Consider the following 20,840-nt stretch of genomic DNA (forward strand, 5'->3'; position numbering starts at 1 on the left):
GTTTCACCCACCTCTGTCCATAATCAGCAGCTGCGCACTCGACTGGGAATTCCCGACTGAGTTTTCAGCGATGCATTGGTAGATTCCTTCATCAGACTTCACAAGCCCCAGGATCCTGAGGTTGTGCTCGTCCTGATGGAAAGAAGGCGGTTAGGGAGCAAGAGATGAAAAAAAAAAAGATGTAAAAGGCAATGAAGAAAGGGAGAAAGGGAGAAAAGAATCCCAAGCAATTATTTTACCGCACAGGATACACAATGAACGGTATAATGGGAGAGATTTACTCCGGGAATAGAAAAGGAGAGCCAGAAAGAGCGAGCGAAACGGGGGAAAGGTAGCACATCTTTTTTAATTATCATTTTCTTCCACCCAATACCATCTCACATTATCCCGACCGTCAATGGGAAACGATTTCCAATTTTATTTGACACCGTTTGGAGAAAAGGTCCTTTTCGGATCGTGATCTGTGCTCCTGAGTGCGTTGTGTTTTGTGTTTTGGGACAAAAGTAAAATGCTATGCAGCAGTAAAATGTCGGCGGAATTAAAAAGAATATCTTTTGACATAAGGCCCCAATCAAATGCTCTCACAACAACACGTTTGTAACACCTGATGCACACACATCCTGTGGGAATCACACATGCGAATACAATCTTCTGTAAGGTGAGAGAATTTCACGCCGAGGTTTAAAACTGGCATCACCGGCAGTTGGTGGCAATAATTTCCTGAAAGATCATAGTTTCGTTTGGTTTCTCAACCAACCAAGCATATTCGAAGACCAATGCCCTGCCATGACCATGGAGTAAAATGCGTGACCCCCCCCCCCAATATGTATCCTGAATCCATGCCAGATGCGATTGTGTGTGTGAAATGCTGGACGCTGTTGTTGCAACTTCTTTGGACAAAAGTGGACGTAGCTGTGGAGCTGCCGTTGCATTGTTTGGCTTCGGCAAACTTATTGCATGGTAAGAGCTCTGACAAGGAATGCCAGGCATGTGGGAAGTACCGTTAATACTACTTCTGAGACACCAAATCGGTTTTGAGCAGATGTCAGAGACGGACTCAAAGAATGCTGGCCGCACAGTTTCCCCAAAGGCACAGGCACTGAAATAAGCCTGCGTCGTCGATAGTTTGACCGACAAGGCCTGTGTTCCTTTTAATTGCCTTTTTTTTTCAAATAAGTAAATCAACACCAAATAACGCTCTGCCTTTCAAGTGGGCAGGCATGCCAATTAGGGAAGATATGGCGGTAAAGATGGTTGGACGTGAGACAAACAACGAGGGAGTGGACAGTAAACACTCGATTGCTTTGACAAAATGTGCACAGACAGAATCCATTAATGTCAAGCCCGTGCGGTTTACCTCGTGCCGCCGGGCAACGTGCACACAACCCCATGTTGCATTGCGCATTTGTTCATTACGGGTCATTAGCCCCCGAAGCCGTTGACTCTCCTGACCCAACCGTGAAATAGCAGCAGCGGTGTTACAGCTGAGTCCATTCATAACAGCAGAGCTCACCTCACGCTGAAGGCCACTGCCTTCAAAATCTCTTCCTGAATTACAGACTCGAGAAAGCATTTGCAGTGCAATGACAATAATGATGACCTCTGTTCATCTTGTGAAGGAAGCCTGCTATTTTTACAGCGATGCGGCAGCACAGAAACGACTTCCATGTCTTTTTTTTTTTCTTCGACCATTTTCTTCCACCTTGTGTTGCTGGTTCCAGCTTTGTCGGAGAAGCACCATAAAAAATGTTGTGAGAATGAGATACTCACAATAGTCCAAGACATGTCAAAGGTATGTATATATACATACAGAAAAAAAGTAACACACACACACACACTATACTTTTTTACCGTGTCTATTTGTATAACTTTTTCAATTTGCAATATTATTGTGACAGTTCTGGGAACTGAGACCCCAAGGCAATGGCACACAACATACAGCGATTCACGTGGTAGTTGATGCAGGGAGGGTCCTTCCCCTGTGTCTAATGGGCGACAAAGGGAATATGCGTTGTGAGGGATTAGTTCGGTTTTCCCCCACTTTCCACCCAATTTTCTATCTTTTAATTTTAAACCCCATCAAACCATGCGTGCCACCTCATTAGAATATGCCCCCAAAACCCTCCCTGTTCAAATCGCGTGCCACAACTCAACTGCCATACCACTTTCAACCACACCACTACCACCACTTTGAACCACCACCACAACCTCACTGCAACATAAGTAATTACAACACGACTAATAAAATCGTGCATGAATTTTTCTCGCTGATTCAGTTTATAAAAACATTGTACAAGGCTCACATTCCAAATGCTCGCTCGCCATAATCACCATTATTCAACCACGCCATGTCAATCATGCCGCCACCACCACTTTCAACACAACTTTCAAACACACCGCCACAAGACTCCAATTACCTCCACACCACAAGACCAACAACCATTGTCTCGCTTTGCTCATACGCCATCCACTTCAGCCTCAACCATCGCTCTTCCACCATGGTGCCGTTCCAAGCACTCTCCAACCACAGAATGGCTCCAACCACCATCCCACCAACTCGCCTGTGATTGACGACGGCCACCACCATCGCGCCAGCTTGGGGCGCTGCTTTGCCCCCGCTTGGAGCGTCACGACCAACCAACCTCGCTGCCGTCTAGCGCAAGCCTGCACAAACATTTTGGTCATCCCTCCCTATCGGCGGCAACCATCATGCTGCCCTGGAAACCATCTGCGACCCACCAGGACACTTGCACTACCAGTACAGTGAGGAGTGCCCCCACGTTAAGTCAGGGGATCGGCTCCATGGCCCACCTCGAAGACAAATTAAGTAATTTCCGGTCTGACAGCTTCGCAGAGCGGATGACGTCAGGACACAGGCGAAGTCTGGGCCAATGAGCATGGCACGTTCAGAACACAAGGGGTAGAGATTTGTTGCCATGCGGCACGGTCACACCTGCCGGGGATGCTGGGCTCCACCTCACTCAGAACGTATAAAATAGCGCTTGAGGGGGATTCAAAAAGGAGTCAAAGGTTATTCTCAGCTTGATTACAGGTGGACTTTCTGGTGGTGTGTTCGAGGTGAAGCAACACGGGATACAGCAGAGTGGCATGGGACGAGATGGAACAATAACCAGGCTGCACAGTGACACCCCTTTATCCCAGTCCCCTTTCCCTTGCTCTTCCTCAGCGCAGGAAAGCGTCGGGCTCGCCAGCCCACACCGGGTGAGCACAGAGGTTGCCAACACCTCAAACTTGCTCTTGTCTTTCTACCTGATCTACCCTTCTGCGGAGTGAAACTAAATAAGTAAGACTGTCTAAGATAGAGAGAAAGTGTTAGTTCTGCTCTTTTGTCTTTTTACTTTTGGACCACATTGTATGTCTTTTCGTATCTTTTCGTAATTGTATTTTGGACCACGTGAGCATCACTTGCAGCTGTTATGGGCATGTGGCTCATTTTCCTGACGCTGATCCTGCTCAACAGATTCTCTCAGCGATGGAGCCTCGTGAGTGGAGGAGGCCAATGGGCCGACCACGTGCCTCGTGGTTGCAACAGGTTGATCGGCATCTCAAGGAGATGGGAATGGGCAAGGCATCTGCCTGGGAGATGGCCAGATGGAGGCCCCTGGAATCCTGGCAGAAAGTGGACGCAGCGACGCGCTGCTCCGGCACATGCTCCCGTACCTGACCAAACCTGACCAACCTGTTTAAAAAACTCCATCACGACCAACCTGTGTACAATGTTAAAAGATTCCTGTTTTAAAAGCCTGTCTTTCTGGGAGGGAAGAGGAATAAGTGGGACTTGAACCTTAATGTAGCGATTCCAAAGGTACCATTTTAATTATTGCATGATAGCAGGTACCCTTTAGAATAAAACGTGATTGACGAGGAAAGAGCACACAAAATTACTGTACATACAGGAATACTTTTTGAAGCAACATTAAAATTATAATAGTACACGGGGGGGGGGGGGGGAGCACACAAACAACAACAATCACAACCACACTGACAAGAGCAACAACAACAACAACTACATGTTAAAAAGATCCATTTTTCATGTTTCACTTCATTTTACATCCTCATTGACACAGATTGACATGCAATATGTTTGTGAAGTGTAATATGTAGGCCCAGCCATGGGTAGGCATAGCTGGCTTGTATTAGAGAAAAAAAAACAAATTTGAGAGAAAAGGGCAAAATAGCCACCTCGAATAATAATTACTTACAAATCCAACATGTGTATAGTACTTGCAAATTCAAAATATTTTGGAAATTTATAGTGGGTTGACATGTTTACAAAACACATCATAAAGCATATACCAGCCTGGTGTTGGCTTCAAGGTTAATGTGGCTGCCTCAAGGTCTTAGGGTCTTGAGTTCAAGCCCCTGTCGTGCCATAAAATAACATTAGGTGGGTTGGCTCAGTCTGTCATCCTTCTGAGGTCGACAAATTGAGTACCAGTTTACTGGAAACAGGGGGCACTGCATCAGCGGTGGAGCCGCACTCCCAGCAATGATGCAACCAGCGGCTACAAGCTGTGTATGAAATGATGATGATCATCGAGCATTGATTGTTCAAATTGAATTACAAGAGGTTGTTTTCTAAAGTAATTTTGGTCACTTTGAGGCAAAAAGGCCGATACACTGCTGGAGCAGTCGGGTCATCCCAGTTACCTCTTGTAAATCCTGGTGGGCCGCGTTAACGGCGGCCATCGTGGCCAGCTGGTTCAGCCATCCTGGCCTGGATTACGGGTCTTTACAGTCCAATACTGTGCCGGTGGGACTGTCGAATCAGCAGAAGTGTGACGCTAATTAGTGTCACGCATTTCGTCTCATGGCCAAGCAAGTTGGAGAGGTGTACGGCACTGTCTGGATAAATGGCATTCATTGCCATTCCCAATTCATCCTAAAATGACTTCACTAATTGTAATGATGATCACCACGGCTCAAATTCACCCAGAGATTTACTGCAGCTCAAAATCACCTGAGGTATATTTAATCACAACAATGGTCGCATGGGAGAGGGAATTCCAGAGAAGCAATCAACAATGAACCAACGATAAACCCATTCACCTTGACCAAAATGTGCCAAATGAACCATGACAAATGGACGATCCTTAAATCGGCCAACTATCTTACCAGGACCCATTCACACCACGACAGAAAGACAGAGGGATTCACAAGACAATAAATACCAGGCAATGCCCAGCAGGATTATGGAAGCCACAGGTCCTGACTGCTCTGCAGGAAACGGGCCACTGCGCCCTCTGGCTTGAAAGGAGAGGAAAGGATGCGTCTTTGACTGGGTAGCACTGGCATTAAAGCTCGAGCAAATACTGCAGCTCACTCCGAGGCTGATTCTGGGCTTCGCCCAGGCTTCTGTCCGGAGCACCTGCCTTTTTGCGCTGAGCCCACATATCACTCGTGACCTGCTGTGTCCCTCCCCTCTCACTCACCATTGGACAGTGGCTCATGTAATGGATCGAGGACCGCCCCCTGAGTCTTGTCACATTGGCTAATTCCTCGAGGCATACCAAAGTCATAAATAACACATAAAATATATACATACACACATACATACATGGGCAGCATGTGACACAGCGCGTCGCTGCATCCACTTTCTGCTGGTACTCCAGGGGCCTCCGTCTGGCCACCCCCCAGGCAGATACCTGGTCCATCCCCATCTCTTAGGGATACGACATTCCAGGCACCCACCCGAAGGGACCGCCTCAGGTTAACCTGAGGAGACCGCCATCTGGTGTAACTGGAGGACACCTCAGCACCACCCCGACACACAACACTTTGTGTGTTTTTGCAGAGTGAAGTGTTTTTATGGTGGCCGGAGTGCAAATCCTGCCACCAACCTCCGAGGAAAGGTAACCCACTGCAGGAGGACGTCCGCAGACACAGTTGAGCACCACATATGGATGGCACACATAAAAGACAGATTACAAAAGCTAGAACAAACAACAAAAGCTCACAAAGTTGACGGTTTTTAGACACACACATTAGGAAGGGTGGACATCGTCTATCTATTATATAAAATGACACATATCTAATATCATGATTAATTACTTCACCCTTATTCTATTACATTCACTATGGAGATAACTCAACTATAATTAGCAATGTTAACCCATAGGAATCATTTCCACAACAATATTGTGACACAGGTTTGGTTAAATACGAACACCATTTTGTTTATAGACATCATTACGGTTACAACTTGAAGGGCACTCGGTAGAGCGCATACCTCCACCACACAATGCCTGATCCACGAGAACATATTGGACCCAATACATTTTGAAATATCATGCTATACTGCAGCTATATTTTTACATTGTACTATATCGTTTTTTGGCCCCATCTCTCAATGGTGAAGAATCACCTTAGAAATTAAATAATTCTCCTATCCAGATCCGGATTCGGATCTTCACCAAAATCAAATCAATTATTCCTTGCCACACACCCAACGTGTCCACCAAATTTCATCCGGATCCGTCTCCAACTTTTTGAGATATCCTGAACACAAACAAACAAATGAAATTTCTCGTTGAGCAAGGAATTGCCGGAATAACTTTGTCATATCTCCATGATCTCTGAAAAAACAAAAACCTGGAAATCAATTTGGTTCTTATAAGTCGATAGTGCTACTGTTTAATGAGTTATATCACTTAGTTTGGTCATGATCATAACTTGGAAGTCAATCGGGCTCGAAATGGCGTTGTTATCGCAATTTGAAATTTTTGACCCGACCCCCCTGACATTCGACCCCCGACCGCGAAGAAGGGTGTTGGTGTGACACCCCAAATGAGACATATAGTCCAGGAGTATCAAGTCAAATTTGAGTCAAACCCAGAACAAATTTATAACAAGCTGAAACTTTCAGGATATGTTCAGAAAACTGTCAGGAATAACATACTAAAAGTCCCCAAGAATGCCCCTTGGGGCTTTTGAGAAATTCAAGATGGCCCAAGATGGCTTGAGATTTTCTCATATTTCAAGCTGAAATCATCATAGAATTAAAAATAATGGGTCAAAACATAGATTTTAAGTTTCAAAGAATCAATTACTATGGCTAATTTTAAGATATAATCAACTTATTACATATTTAATATGGCTGACATGCACAATACAATGTTTTCTTTTCAGAGCAGGAGATGGAGTCGTGCATCATTTGTAAGGACTTTATGCATCAAGGATTTTGTGCAAGTTGGACCCAAAAGAAGGACAACTCTCATAGCTGCAAGCCTTGAGAGACAGGATGGTCTTCATGAACTTCTACAGAAACAGGAGTCACTGACACTTCACATTGCCTGTAGAAAAGCCTACACCCGGGAATCATCCATCAGATCTGAGACGAGAAAGTCTGGGAAATCAGCGGCAGATGAGGAATTTGAACAACCCACCCTGCGGTCCAGAACTCCTTTGTTTGACATCACTACACACTGCCTTTTCTGCTCTTAAGTACTGATTACTAGCAGCAGATTTGAAACCAAACGCAGAAAGTTAACAAGCAATGTAGAGACAATAGAGTTCAAGAACAATGTGTTGAAAAGGGCAACAGAGAGGGGTGATGAGTGGGGAGAGGCGGTTACCAAAAGATAGAAGCAAACATTGATTTGGTTGCCGCAGAGGTAAAATACCATCGTGCCTGTGCCTAGGAATTTCTTTCTAACCCACAAAAGTTGAAACCTGTTGGCAAACCAGTTGATGTACAAAGGATTTCAGCTTTCAATGAGCTATGTGCATATATAGATGACAATGACGAATGTCAATATGCAGTTTCTGACCTCATGGAGCACATGGAAACATTATTGAATGGTGAGGAAGGCTATTCTCTCAAGTACTTCAAACAGAAACTGAAAGAGCGATACAAAGATGATATCATTATAACAAGCCGCCTCCCTGGAAAATCCAGCATAGTCAGTGTCCGTGAATCTGCTCACCGGATACTTCGTGAGAGGTGGGTGGCAGATCAAGCAGCTGACAAAGCTTGTGAAAATGAAAGAATAATTGAAATGGCAGCTCCAATTATTCGTGATGAGATTCATTTGTCAGTGTATGATGTCGGTGAATATCCAACCTTGGAAGAAACTGAAAATGGTTCTTCTATGATTCGTGAGTCTCTGAAGCTCTTCTTGCACAAGTTGTTGGAGCCAAAAGGGCAAAAATGCTGCTGTAGTGAGTCGGCGATGCACTGCCATTGCCCATTCTGTCATTTCTGCCTGCAGACCAAGGTCTTTCATTTCACCAGTGCTACTTGCCATAGCAGTTTACGTACATCGCAAGTATGCCTCTCACGAGCTGATAGACATCCTCGGTAGCATCAGTTTTGCAGATGACTACAAGAAGGTCCAGCGATTTGAAAACAGCCTCATATCTGCTGGTGAGCCCTCCGATGGCCTCAATGGTTTCACCCAGTGTGTATTTGATAATGCAGATTTCAATGTTGCTACACTAACTGGGCACAACACTTTCCATGCCATGGGTGGCATAGCTTGCGTAACACCACCCGGAACGGTAGAAAAGTCTCCTGTCAAGCGTACAATGCAACTACCCCCAGCTGCAGCAGTTGGCACTTTTGGGCACATACCCATCAAGACAGACAGCAAACCTGCAGTTCCTGCTTTGCAGTCAGTTACAGTAGAGCCTCTGCAGATCTCCGACACTCACAGACTGCAAGCATCAGCTCTTGATTCCATTTGGATGCTTGGGTACATGTTGAACTTTACACCGTGTCTGCCTTGGAGTGGTTTCATGAAAACTGTTCTGAAAAGTGATGAGTTCCAAACCTCCAGAATTGAGACTCTCCCATTCATCAATCTGGAACCAAGCAACCCCAGCACTATCTACACTGCACTGTGCTTTGCACAGACACATAGTGACAAGCACAACCTCAAGATCTGCCCAGTAACATTTGATCAGCCTGTGTATGAAAAGGCTTCTGAAATTGTTGCTGCCTCCAGAGACTTGGACAAAGTGGTGGTGCGACTTGGTGGCTTCCACCTGCTGGTGTCCTACCTAGGCAGCATTGGGAAGATCATGACAGGGAGCGGGTTGGAAAACCTGTGGGAACGAGTGTATGCCAAAGGTTCAGTGGTGCATATGCTCACAGGTCATGCCTTCTCTCGAGCAGTGCGTGCCCACATTTTGACCTTGCTGGCCCTCATCTATGTACTGCTAGACAAGTCAGACTGGGAGAGCCAGACTAACAAGGAACATCTGGTCAGTCTGTACCAGGACACAGTGGACCAAGATGAAGATGCTGCTGAGCTAGATGAAGATGAAAGTCTGCAAGAGTTTCAACAGTTTCTCACTCACCACCTAGATCAAGCTGCCACACAGAGCAGAACGGGGAAGTTATGGGTGCAGTACATCCACCAGGTGTTGCTCATGCTCAACTTCATCAGAGCTGAGAGGACTGGCAACTGGAAGCTTCATCTTCACTGTGTGCAGGAGATGATCCCACATTTCCATGCAGCAGGTCATCTACCGTATGCCAAGTCTGGCAGACTGTACTTGCAGCAGATGAACTCCATTGCACAAGTCATGCCACCTGAGGAGTACACGTTGTTCTCTGCAAAGGGGTATTTCACCATCCGCCGAGCCAATGAGTTCTGGTCTGGCAACTTCTACGACCAGACAATCGAGCAGTTCCTGATGAGGATGCTGAAAACCAGTGGAGGGATGATACATGGTAGAGGGATAACAGACAGCACCTTAACCAAATGGGTGCATGCACTGCCTCACTGTGTTCCTTTGTGCGATGCTTTGGAGAAGTTCACTGGTGTGCACACTGCTACCTCTGAACAACACAAAGATCTTCGTTCATCCAACAAGTGCTGCAGCCAAGCAACATTCCTTCAGAACATATCTCACTATTCAGGAATGGATGGGGAGGTCCTTGCAGCCAACAGCATGGGGATGGAAACTGGAGGACATCCTGACTCCAGTTGACACTGACCGTCCCATTGCTCCAGACACTCTGCTCAACATGATCTCTTGTGGCTGCAGAGCAGATGGCTGTGGAGTGTCATGTGGCTGCAGGAAGATGGGGGTGCACTGCTCTGCCCTGAGTACAAAGTGCACTGGTCAAACCTGCAACAATGCAGCACCAATGCCATCCTTGCTGGATGCTGAGGGAGAAACTGAAGAATCAACCTGTTTCTGTTTCCTGTTTCTCCAGCAACTGATGATGAGGATGATGACTGAGGGTGAACATGTGTCATGTTGTAAATATGTTTCACAAGTTTTAACATTTGTAATTGTTTTGTTAATTGTTTTTTGTTAATGTATTTAATACAATACATGAATATTCTTATTTTACTCTATTTTTTTAAAGGTTTCTATAGTATTACCACAGATATGGTGAAAATTGTTCATAGCCGAGGAGTAATAGGTTTAGACCTATGTATAACTGCCTAAGGATTTTATTAAATCTTCAAAATATTGTTGAAATTGAATTCCCTGCACCAAAAAACATATTTTTAGACTCATTATTTGCATTTTTATGATGTTTTAAGCCTGAAATATGAGAAAATCTCAAGCCGGCAGCCATCTTGGACGCCATCTTGGATTTCTCAAAAGCCCCAAGGGAGATTCTTGGGGACTTTTAGTATGTTATTCCTGACAGTTTTCTGAACATTTCCTGAAAGTTTCAGCTTGTTATAAATTTTTTCCGGGTCTAAACCTATTACTCCTGGGCTAATATGGTTGGATGCAGAATTAGAAGATGCACATTTTGGATTCGGTTTGAAGTCGATACGACCATTTAGCGGACGTTATTGTGAAAATAAGAATTTCGGTTTTTCAGTGACCTTGACCTTTGACCTAGATTCACCAAAAACGACAAGTGTCTAAGTTGGACCACGACGACGTCTGTACCCAGTTTGGTCATGATCGCTGAAATGGTGTGGCTGCTACAGGGTAAACAAATACAAACAAACAGACAGACAGACAGACAGACACACAGAATGACACACACAACCGACCAACATAACTGCTGAAATCCGAAGGATTCCGGCAATTAACAAACAGACAGAAAGGAAGGGGTGAAAACATAACGTCAGCTTTGGTGGTGGACATTATAAACATTCAAAAATGATGTGGCAGGCAATCTCAGCCTAATATGTTCACTTCATACATGTTGTTCGGTCAAGGCATTATTAGCTATTTTTTTTTTTTTTTTTTTTTTACATTGTAACAGAAGGTTGAGGTTAGCCGGACATATCTTTCATCTCCCTGATACCCGCCATGCCAGAGCAGTCCTCAAATGGATACCACTAGGTGGTACAAGGAAACAAGGTTGCTCCAAAAAATACCTGGCACAACTCTTTTATTAAAGAAGACCTGAAAACAAGAAACACCACACGGATGAAGGTGAGAGAAATTGCTATGGACCGAACAAGACGACGACACTTTGCTGCCCAATACCCCACCAGGGACAGAAGGAATGAAGTCGAAGTAAGTAATTATTACTTTAACATGCACTTCTACCGAATCGATGCAATATTTGCGACTCGGTCAGTTTACCGCACTTAAAGTCATCACAGGAATTTAACTGCGAGAAAACTGCAACAAAATCAAATTTACAATGTTATTAAACCAAAGGTTGCCCCAACACATGGCCTATGTGATTACATGAAAAGTTTCTCCATTACACGACCTTATGTGATTGCATGAAGTGTTGCCACATTCCATCGGCTTGTGTGATTGCAGGAAAATTTGACCGTTTACACGGCATTACGTGATTGGATGAAAATTTGCTTCATTAAACATCCTGTGATTGCACGAAAGGAAGCTCCTTAGAAATAGTCTTCAATCAATTGCTCTTAATGAAATTAAATAACACTTAATTAAATGTAATTGTCTTACTTTGATGAGAAAACTTTCTTCCATCAGATGCATGAAAATAACGATTTCTTCAACAAGCTTGAAAAAGGACAAATGGCTGATTGAAAATATCTCGACGAGAAATAGCAGAGACTGCACTCTGACTGTTCAAAACTTTCTGCCAGATATCAGACATCGCTCGGTGAGAAACACGAGTTGGCTACTTTGTCTCGCTCGTCCACCTATTATTATTTTTTGACATAGTCGAAGCTCGTGGAAGACCTAGAATTAGTACACTGAACAGATTAGGACACAACAGGACAACATGAACAGGAGAGAGAGAGAGGGGAGAAACACCAACAGAAGTGTTGAAGGCCAAGATAGAGGCAGACTTGGACACACAATGGGTATGGGGAGGAATGAGGGGCAGGAACGGATGCATAGGGTGGACAAGATGGATGCAGGAGGAAACTCTCAGGAGGGAACACTGGAAATTTGGAATGACGAGGGATTGGGGTGGGGGTTAATGAGGGTAGAAAAGATAATGGTTTTGGATTTGGGATGATCTGAGATGGTGGTGAACAGCTGTCTGGGAGACTTGGAGGGAGGAATAAGATTGAAGAGAATGTGGAAGTTGATTCTTCAGGCGGGAGAAAAGAAGAACAAATGAATGGAGATGAGCAGTGTTTCTCCATTTAGACGGTTTCACAAGAAGGGGGTTGATGGTTGACCATGTGTATCCTGCAGAAACCTCGAGAAGGTGGGGGGGACAAGGCATGGAAAGAGTAGAGGATGTAAGGCTAGGAAGGATGCGAAAGAAGACAGGGAGACCACTGTATGAAAAGATTCGGACGGCACTTGGTGGGCAGTTTGGGTGTGTGACAAGGACGAATGGATTAGATTTTGGTGAAGAACTGGATCTGGATAGAAGATATTTTAAATTTAAAAAAAATTATTTTTTAGAAAATCAAAAATCGGGCCACGAGCGACTGTGGGCAGTACATTCAGCCATATTGTCAAAAATTTCCAGCCGGATCCTATGAAAACTGTCGGAGAAGATAGATTTGAATGAACCCTGGTCGAAAACAATAAAAAAACGAAGTTCGTTATATCTCAGAGACTATGAGTCAGACATACATGAAACTGGTATGGTAGGTTCATGGCATGTCCTAGTTATGTGTGAGAAAGAACCGTTGCTATGGACGCTTTTGTTGGCTAGTACCGGCTGAAAAACGACTAAATTCGACTTGATCGACGACCCATGTCCACCTACCGGCTTGTCTGTCTGTCTGCTAGCAACTTTACGGCAAAACGGCTTTAGCAAACACTATCAAATTTAATCCACAGGTGGGCGATGAACCTTGGACGACCCCATTAACTTTTGGGTCAAATTGGATCAAAGGTCAAGGTCACGAAAAGATCAAAATCGTTTTTCGCTCATAACTTCGTCAAAAATGATCTGATTTACTTCAAACTAAGCTTATCATGAACCTTATTCTTTATTTGTAACCTTTGTCACTTATAATCCTCCCCATTCCTATAGTGCAAAATGCATATTTGTGAAGATCGGTAGGGTCCGAAGTTTTGAGGGTCATGGTCATCGGTCAAAATTACAAATTTTCCATTAAAACTAAAACATGGTTACGAAAATACAACTTTACGGGAAAACGTCTGGCTCAAACACTGTCAAATTGTATCCACAGGCGGGTAATGAACCTCGGACGACCCCATTAACTTTTGGGTGCAATTAGGTCAAAGGTCAAGGTCAGGTCACGAAAAGGTCAAAATCGTTTTTCACTCATAACTTCGTCAAAAATGGTTTAATTGACTTCAAACTAAGACTAAAATATTCCTTATTCTATTCCTTATAATCAACATTCAGGTTAAGGATGTATCAAATTTCAATTTGATCCCCAAAATAACTTTATGCCTTAAATGGGCGGGATTTGTTGTGCCTGGCACCACTTGTTAATTATGTAACACACAAGTCCACAAACACCACACAACACACCACACAACACACCACACAAAACAAGTCCTGGCGAAGGCCTGCAATCTCTGCTCTTTTTCTTGTTTTGTATTGCAGTGATGTTGGCTAACTTCAAGGATGACAGAAACTGCCCCAGCAAGAATGATTGAGTGAACATAGCAGAAAGAAGATGAGCAAGAATATCAGATCAGGTGTTCAGTCCACATGCAATGATGCCATCTGAATGTCACAAAATTGGAGTCAAGGCATGCCAGCAATCTCTCCACCTTCTCAAGTGAGAAAGACACAGTATCCAGGAGCAGTTGGGTATGTGATGGTAGGGTCGGCGTCAACAGTGAGGTGTTGGGTACATAAGATTTAGAAACAAACTCAGAATTGAGACATTCAGCCTTTTCACGAGGAGAGTCGGCTGTGGTGCCATTTTAAGTGATGGAAGAAATGAGGGTGGGGGAGTGGGAGCATAACCCAGAGACAGGTTAAACAGGGTGCCACCAGGTTTTAGAGGAGGTAGACAAGTTTAAAAGTTCAAACGTTGGCCTGAAGTTGGTTGTTTCTAAGTAACTGTACAGGTGAGAGGAAAAGGTATGATAACTGACGATGAGATGGGATGGATCTGTGCATAATAATAAGGGAGAGCGGGTTTCTCTGGAAGAATTCCCAGGTTGAGGTAATATCAGGGGCATTAGATTTGGGAGACCAGTCTTGCAGACATGAGAGGGAAGCTTGCAGTTCCTGTCAGTCAGCTTGTGTGAACTGCCAGACTCCATGGCACTGAGGCAGCTCTCTGAAAATAGACTGAGTGATGTGAACTCTCACAAGCATATGATCAGATGAACCAATTAGAGCAGAGGAAGAGCAAGATACATTTGTAGGAAAACTCGTCATTACCAAGTCCAGAAGGCAGAAGTGCCTTTGGGAGAAATAGGGGTGGGAAAGTTCACTGATTTGGTGAGGCCCATGGAGTCTCAGAAGTCCTTTGGTGCAATACCATGGCTGGTTGAAGAGGAACGAACACCCAGCCAATTGGCATGGTGACAGTTTAAATCATCACATATGAGGAAGAGAGGGTTAAGATGAGTAATTATAAGATGGTCTACGTTGGCAGAGAGGGAGATGTAATTAGAGACATCCCTGTTCCGAGGATGGTTCAGCACACAGACAAGCAGGAGGTGGTTGCAGAAGGGAAAGTGCATCCAAAGGTACTCCTGGGGGTTAGGAGGGGGGAAGGGTAATTGATGTCTTTCTCGTCATCATAAAAATTATCATTTTTTTACCCAACCTGTAAATGGCGAAATGACAGCATAGAACTTATTCAGTCTTCATGAGAAAGTGTTGGAATTTTCATGAATGAGTCACTTCAAGTCAATCAGCTTCTTTCACACCGAATGAAACGAACTATTGGATCGTATATGAACATGCATGACATTTCCAACACCTTGTCAATAAGTTGAGTCATGAAAATGCATCTCACCCTGGAAACTAGCATGGTAACGAAATTTTAACCTGAAAACTTGCTGGATGCTCAGAAACTCATTGGTCCCTGATTTATTATTTTGCTCAATTTTCATTTTCGGCCACCGCTCACAAACAGTCTTTAGAGGGGGGGGGGGCTTCTCTTCAAGTGAGGTTCAGATTTATTTAAAATAATTTTTCATCGAATTGTTTCACTCATTGGAGGAAGTGTATGAAATGCATGAAAATCAGATAAGATGGAAGCTGACAAAAAAAACTTATTACTACTACTACTACTACTACTACTACTACTACTACTACTACTACTACTACTACTACTACTACTACTACTACTACTATCATCATGATGAAGTTCCCAATAATTCCACCTTCTTGTAGGGCCGTCCACTGTACGCTTTGGCCCAAGTAATTCATGACAGCTTTACCAGGCTTGTCATTTGAAGGTGATTTGGGCAGGAATTTGGAATTTGTGCAAGGTGCCGGCAATAACTCGGTGACGAAGACCATCATGGGATCTTAAAAGTCCACCGTTTATTGCGAGCAGCCGGGACACTCGGCTAAATGTCTATATAAGGGACAACACACTTTTTGATGTGCCACCTTGCCCGTGAAGCATCAATCCAACAGCTTATAACACTGAACAACAAATTTCAAAAAATTTTTTTTACTGGAGATGTGTAAAGTGATTAAGACTAATTTGGGTACGCTGATTTCAAAAATCATAACCGTTTTGCTGTATCACGTCAGGATTTTCAGGAACAGAATATTCCCATTGCCTAGAAGTCAGGATTTCAATGAAATTTACATATGTCTTTAACATGTCTATTTCGTACAATTGTTGTTAACTTGTGTTATATTTCTTTCTTTCAGATAAAGATGAGTAGGCGTTCCTGTACCAATCATCCTGACAACTTCTGTTATGTCTGTGGTCGGTATACCAAAAAAAATCAACAGCGAAGTATATCTACAGCAGTGAAAATGAAGGCCGCCTACTTTCACTACTTCGGGTGTAAGGTGGGGGACCAAGAACAGAGCTGGGCACCACACATCTGCTGCACAAGCTGTCACACAACCTTGACTCAGTGGTTGGTGGGCAAGCGCGCGAGCATGCCATTTGCGGTGCCCATGATATGGCGTGAGCCGCAGAATCATCATGATGATTGTTATTTCTGCTGCACAAGCATCGCCGGCTTCAACAAGAAGAATAAAGGTCACATCAAGTACGCTGACTGCGTCTCTGCTCGTAAACCTGTGCCTCATGATGACGAGAACCCCGTTCCAACACCTCCAGCTGATCAGAACATAGCTGTAAGCAGTGGTGAAGAGGATGGTGATGATGAACCTTTTGAACCCGACACTCAAGAATCACACCTTCTGAACCAGGGAGACTTAAATGATCTTGTAAGAGATCTCTCGCTGTCAAAGGCGAAGGCAGAGCTGCTTGGATCAAGGCTGCAGCAGTGGAATCTACTTGAACCTAACACCAAGATATCCTTGTTCAGAGCACGTCACAGAGACATGGCTGAGTTCTTTGAGATGGAAGACACGATGACATTCTGCAGTGACATCAACGGTCTGTTGAAAGAACTTGGGTGTGATCACGATCCTGCAGACTGGCGCCTCTTCATCGACTCGGGGAAGAACAGCTTGAAGGCTGTTTTGCTCCACAATGGCAACGAGAAACCATCAGTCCCACTGGCTCACGCGTTCGGTATGACAGAGACCTATGAGACTATGCGGCAGCTGCTTGATTCCATCAAGTACAATGACTTCAACTGGCACATCTGCGGAGACTTGAAAGTGGTGGCGCTGTTGTTAGGGCTGCAGTCAGGCTACACGAAATACATGTGCTTCCTTTGTCTCTGGGATAACAGAGACGACAAGAATCACTGGACGAAGAAAGATTGGGAAGAGCGAAAAGAGCATGTACCTGGTCGACACAATGTGAAGCATGTCGCCCTTGTCGACCCAGCCAAGGTTTTCCTTCCACCACTCCACATAAAGCTCGGCTTGATGAAAAGTTTTGTACGGGCAATGGATCTGAATGGGCGTGGGTTTTTCCTCAAGGAAAAGTTTGGCAACACCTTGTCGGAGGCCAAGATCAAGGCTGTTGTCTTTGTTGGACCGCAAATCCGACAGATTATGAAGGACGAAACTTTTCCGACAACTCTAAACCCCAAAGAGCTGGCAGCGTGGAGGAGCTTCAAAGCTGTGACGGACAACTTCTTGGGGAACGAGCGTGCGGACAACTATGAAGAAATAGTGCAGCAGCTGCTGGAGTCCTTCAGGAAACTTGGCTCCAGGATGTCCCTGAAAATCCATTTCCTACACCAGCACCTGAACTTCTTCCCTGACAACTTGGGAGCAGTCTCGGACGAGCACGGCGAGCGATTCCACCAAGAGATTTCACTCATGGAGACGCGTTACCAAGGGCGGCACAACCCGAACATGATGGGCGATTTCTGCTGGTTCCTGCATCGTGAAACTGACACAGAGCAGCACAAACGCAAAGCCAAATGCCGAAAGCATTTTTAATTATATTCTAGTGGAGTTTTTCTGTAATTTCTATAATTTTGAAGCATTCATGATGAAATAAATGAATAAATGAATTTTTGTAAATTTCATTGAAATCCTGACTTCTAGGCAATGGGAATATTTCTGTTACTGAAAATCCTGACGTGATACAGCAAAACGGTTATGATTTTTGAAATCAGCGTACCCAAATTAGTCTAAATCACTTTACACATCTCCAGTAAAAACATTTTGTTGTTCAGTGTAATTGGGTCAGGAATCAAACCCAGAATAGACAGCTCAAAGGTAAGTGGGATACCTCTGCCCCATCCTGTTGGGCACTTGAAAAAAACTTTCATATGAAGTGAAAAAATATAATTTACTGTCAAATCGCCTCATAATTTGGGGAAAACAATCTTACCACAATTTGGAAATAATCGCTGGGGATGACGACGTCCCCATTCTTTACCCATGTGACAGAAGGTGCTGGATTCCCCGTCACATCGCAAGGCAGATCCAGGTCAGCGCCTTCTCGGGCCCACATGTTACGTGGTCGTCGCAGGAAACGTGGAGAACCTGCCAAAAAAATTTATTAAAAAAGATGTTAAGGGGGTACAAAGTATTTTCAACAGCAGATAGACACCACTTCAATTCCGATCAACCAATAAGAAAAACGTTTTCAGTCTGAGATGGCGAATGATGATCAAGTGATTTAACATGTTGCCAACTTAGAAAGTTTGAATATGGATGCAGGAAACAACAACAACAACAACAGTTTTACAACAATTTTCTTCCTTTTTCAGGGGGTTCTTCGAATTCTTGCATTCCTCCATATAGATATATCAATGTTTTGGGATACAAAGTCAAGGCTCGTGGAAGAACTAGAACAAAGAACCAATCAGGATGCAACAAAACAAAAGGAACAGTAAAAGAGAAAAGGGGGGAGGGGAGACCAATAATGGTGTTGAAGGACAAAGTAAAGAGGCTTGAACGAATAAAGGATGTGGGGGAGAAATGAGAGGTGTAGGAGGACACATGGGGTGGACAAGATGGATACAAAAGCAAACTCTTACGAAGGAAAGACTGAAAATTTGGAAAGAGGTGGGTTTGATGGATGGGGGTTAATGGGGGTAGAAAAGATTATGGTTTTGGATAGGAAATGATCTAAGATGGTGGCACACAGCTCTCTTGAATATCTGAAAAGAAGAATGGGATTGAAGAGAATGCAGGAGTTGGTTAAACAGGTGGGACAAATGAGGCACAGATGAATGGAGGTGAGCAGTGATTCTGGATTTTGGAAGTTTCACTCCAAGGTTAACCGGTTGCTGGTAAAGCACATGCACATGGAAGAAACCTGAGGTGGCCAAAGCATGGAAAGAGCAGAGGGTGAAAGACCAGAAAGGAAGTGGTAGAAGACAGAAAGACCACTGACCAGCTTGCAGTGAGAGAGGCCCAAAGACTCAGCCTCATCGCAGGAGTGTTGACGTCCTCCATGTCCTTGTTGACGGTTTCAAATCTTTAGGAGGTCCTCTTAGCTTTCTTCCTTCTGCCACAAGTTTTATTACTTTTTTTACAGCTTCAACTTCTAACCTTCATTGCACATGATCATACCAACAAAGTCTTCTCTCCTTTCGTTCTTCTTCACTAGCATTGGGATTCCAAGGTCGGAATTCTTTCTTTCAGAGACAATCCGTTTATCCATCATATCATTCTAATCCCTGCTCTTTCATTCTTTTGACACCCTCAATCCACAGTGCTCACGTTTCACATCTGTACATCAATACCGGTCTGATACAGGTTTCATACACTCTAAATTTTACACATAATTGAACGATCTGGATCTGGATACGAGAATCTTTTTTAAAATTTTAATTGCTTCTTCACCATTGAGTGATGGAACAGTTGTGGACGAGTTATGACAAAACTTGGTGGATAAGTTGGGTAGGTGACAAGAAGAAGCCGATTCGATTTTGGTTAAGGTCCGGATGCAGATACAGCCTATCAGTAGGATACAAAATGTAACCTGTTCAGCCTGGCAGAGGTATGCGCTTTAAAGAGTGCTGCTCTACTTTTTTTACACATTCCCATGACTCCTTTTAGCATTTCTTCAGAGATGAGTTACCTTCTGATAACCTAATATGGATGCAGTATCTGTGCTGTATTATTGAATTCCATATGTCACATTTATAGAACTGTAAAAAAAAAAAAAAAAAAACTCCCCACTTCTACAACTTTTATAAACCCAATATCATCAATTTCAAGCTTTTTTTTCACAAAATGGGTTGGGTGACTAATTATATTAACTTAAGTACAAATTTTAGTGGGATACAAGAGTGCCAAAAAAAAAGGAGATCTAAATTCCCCATGTATCGGGAGGAGTAATAGATACGGGAGGTAAGCAGGCAGCACAGTGCCAGTCAGCTCTAGGGAGAGCAAATCGGGTTTTAGGCTGTATTCGGAGGGGGGTAATTTATAAATTAAAAGAGGTGGTGTTAAAATTGTACAGGAATTTAGTGAGGCTACATTTAGAATATTGTGTGCAGTTTTGGTCACCACAGTTCTGGAAAGACAGAGATGCCATAGAGAGGGTTCAGCGAAGGGCTACTTCATTGATTCCAGGTCTATGAGGACTCAGCTATGAGGAGCGGCTGAAGGAAACAGGGCTTTAAACACCAGAAAGGAGGCGGTTATGAGGAGATATGATAGAGATGTTTAAGATAATGAAAGGTATCGATAAAATAAGTGAAGATGAATTACTCAACAGAGTAGACAGTGACAGAACCAGGGACCATAGCTTGAGAGTAAAGAGGAGAGTCAAGATGGTAGTAAGGCAGGGGACTTTCACTCAGAGAGTAGTGAATGCATGGAATGGTCTCCCTGTTAAGGTAGTGGCAGCTGAAACAGTAGATAAGTTTAAATTGGAATTAGATAGGTACCTGAATGTTATGGAGATAGAGGGGTATGGGGATGTTGATAAGACTTTTAGGTAGTTTGAGTATTGATGGGTGATTGTGTATGGTGTTGGTGGGGGTCT

At 43.9% G+C, this 20,840-nt stretch overlaps 2 protein-coding genes across 9 annotated transcripts in view; one reads left to right on the forward strand and one right to left on the reverse strand.

The window, feature by feature from the left end:
- The window catches only part of LOC147017562 (neogenin-like), a 491,631-nt gene that overhangs the window by 221,522 nt on the left and 249,269 nt on the right, over window positions 1-20,840 (reverse strand). For all 8 annotated transcript variants that reach the window (XM_085847263.1, XM_085847265.1, XM_085847261.1 and 5 more), the window contains 2 exons: window positions 18,228-18,382; window positions 12-132 (listed from right to left, as the gene is read on the reverse strand). In XM_085847263.1, the coding sequence (XP_085703389.1) occupies window positions 12-132; window positions 18,228-18,382 (276 nt within the window). The remainder of the gene's footprint in view (window positions 1-11; window positions 133-18,227; window positions 18,383-20,840) is intronic.
- On the forward strand, window positions 8,019-9,957 carry LOC147017564 (uncharacterized). Its single transcript, XM_085847717.1, is given in 2 exon segments — window positions 8,019-8,159; window positions 8,161-9,957. Coding segments are annotated over 2 exon segments (1,938 nt in total).

This window comes from Eptatretus burgeri, chromosome 11 (genome assembly GCF_056783735.1).
Source record: "Eptatretus burgeri isolate ZD-2024b chromosome 11, Ebu_testis_v1, whole genome shotgun sequence".
Lineage (NCBI taxonomy): Eukaryota > Metazoa > Chordata > Myxini > Myxiniformes > Myxinidae > Eptatretus > Eptatretus burgeri.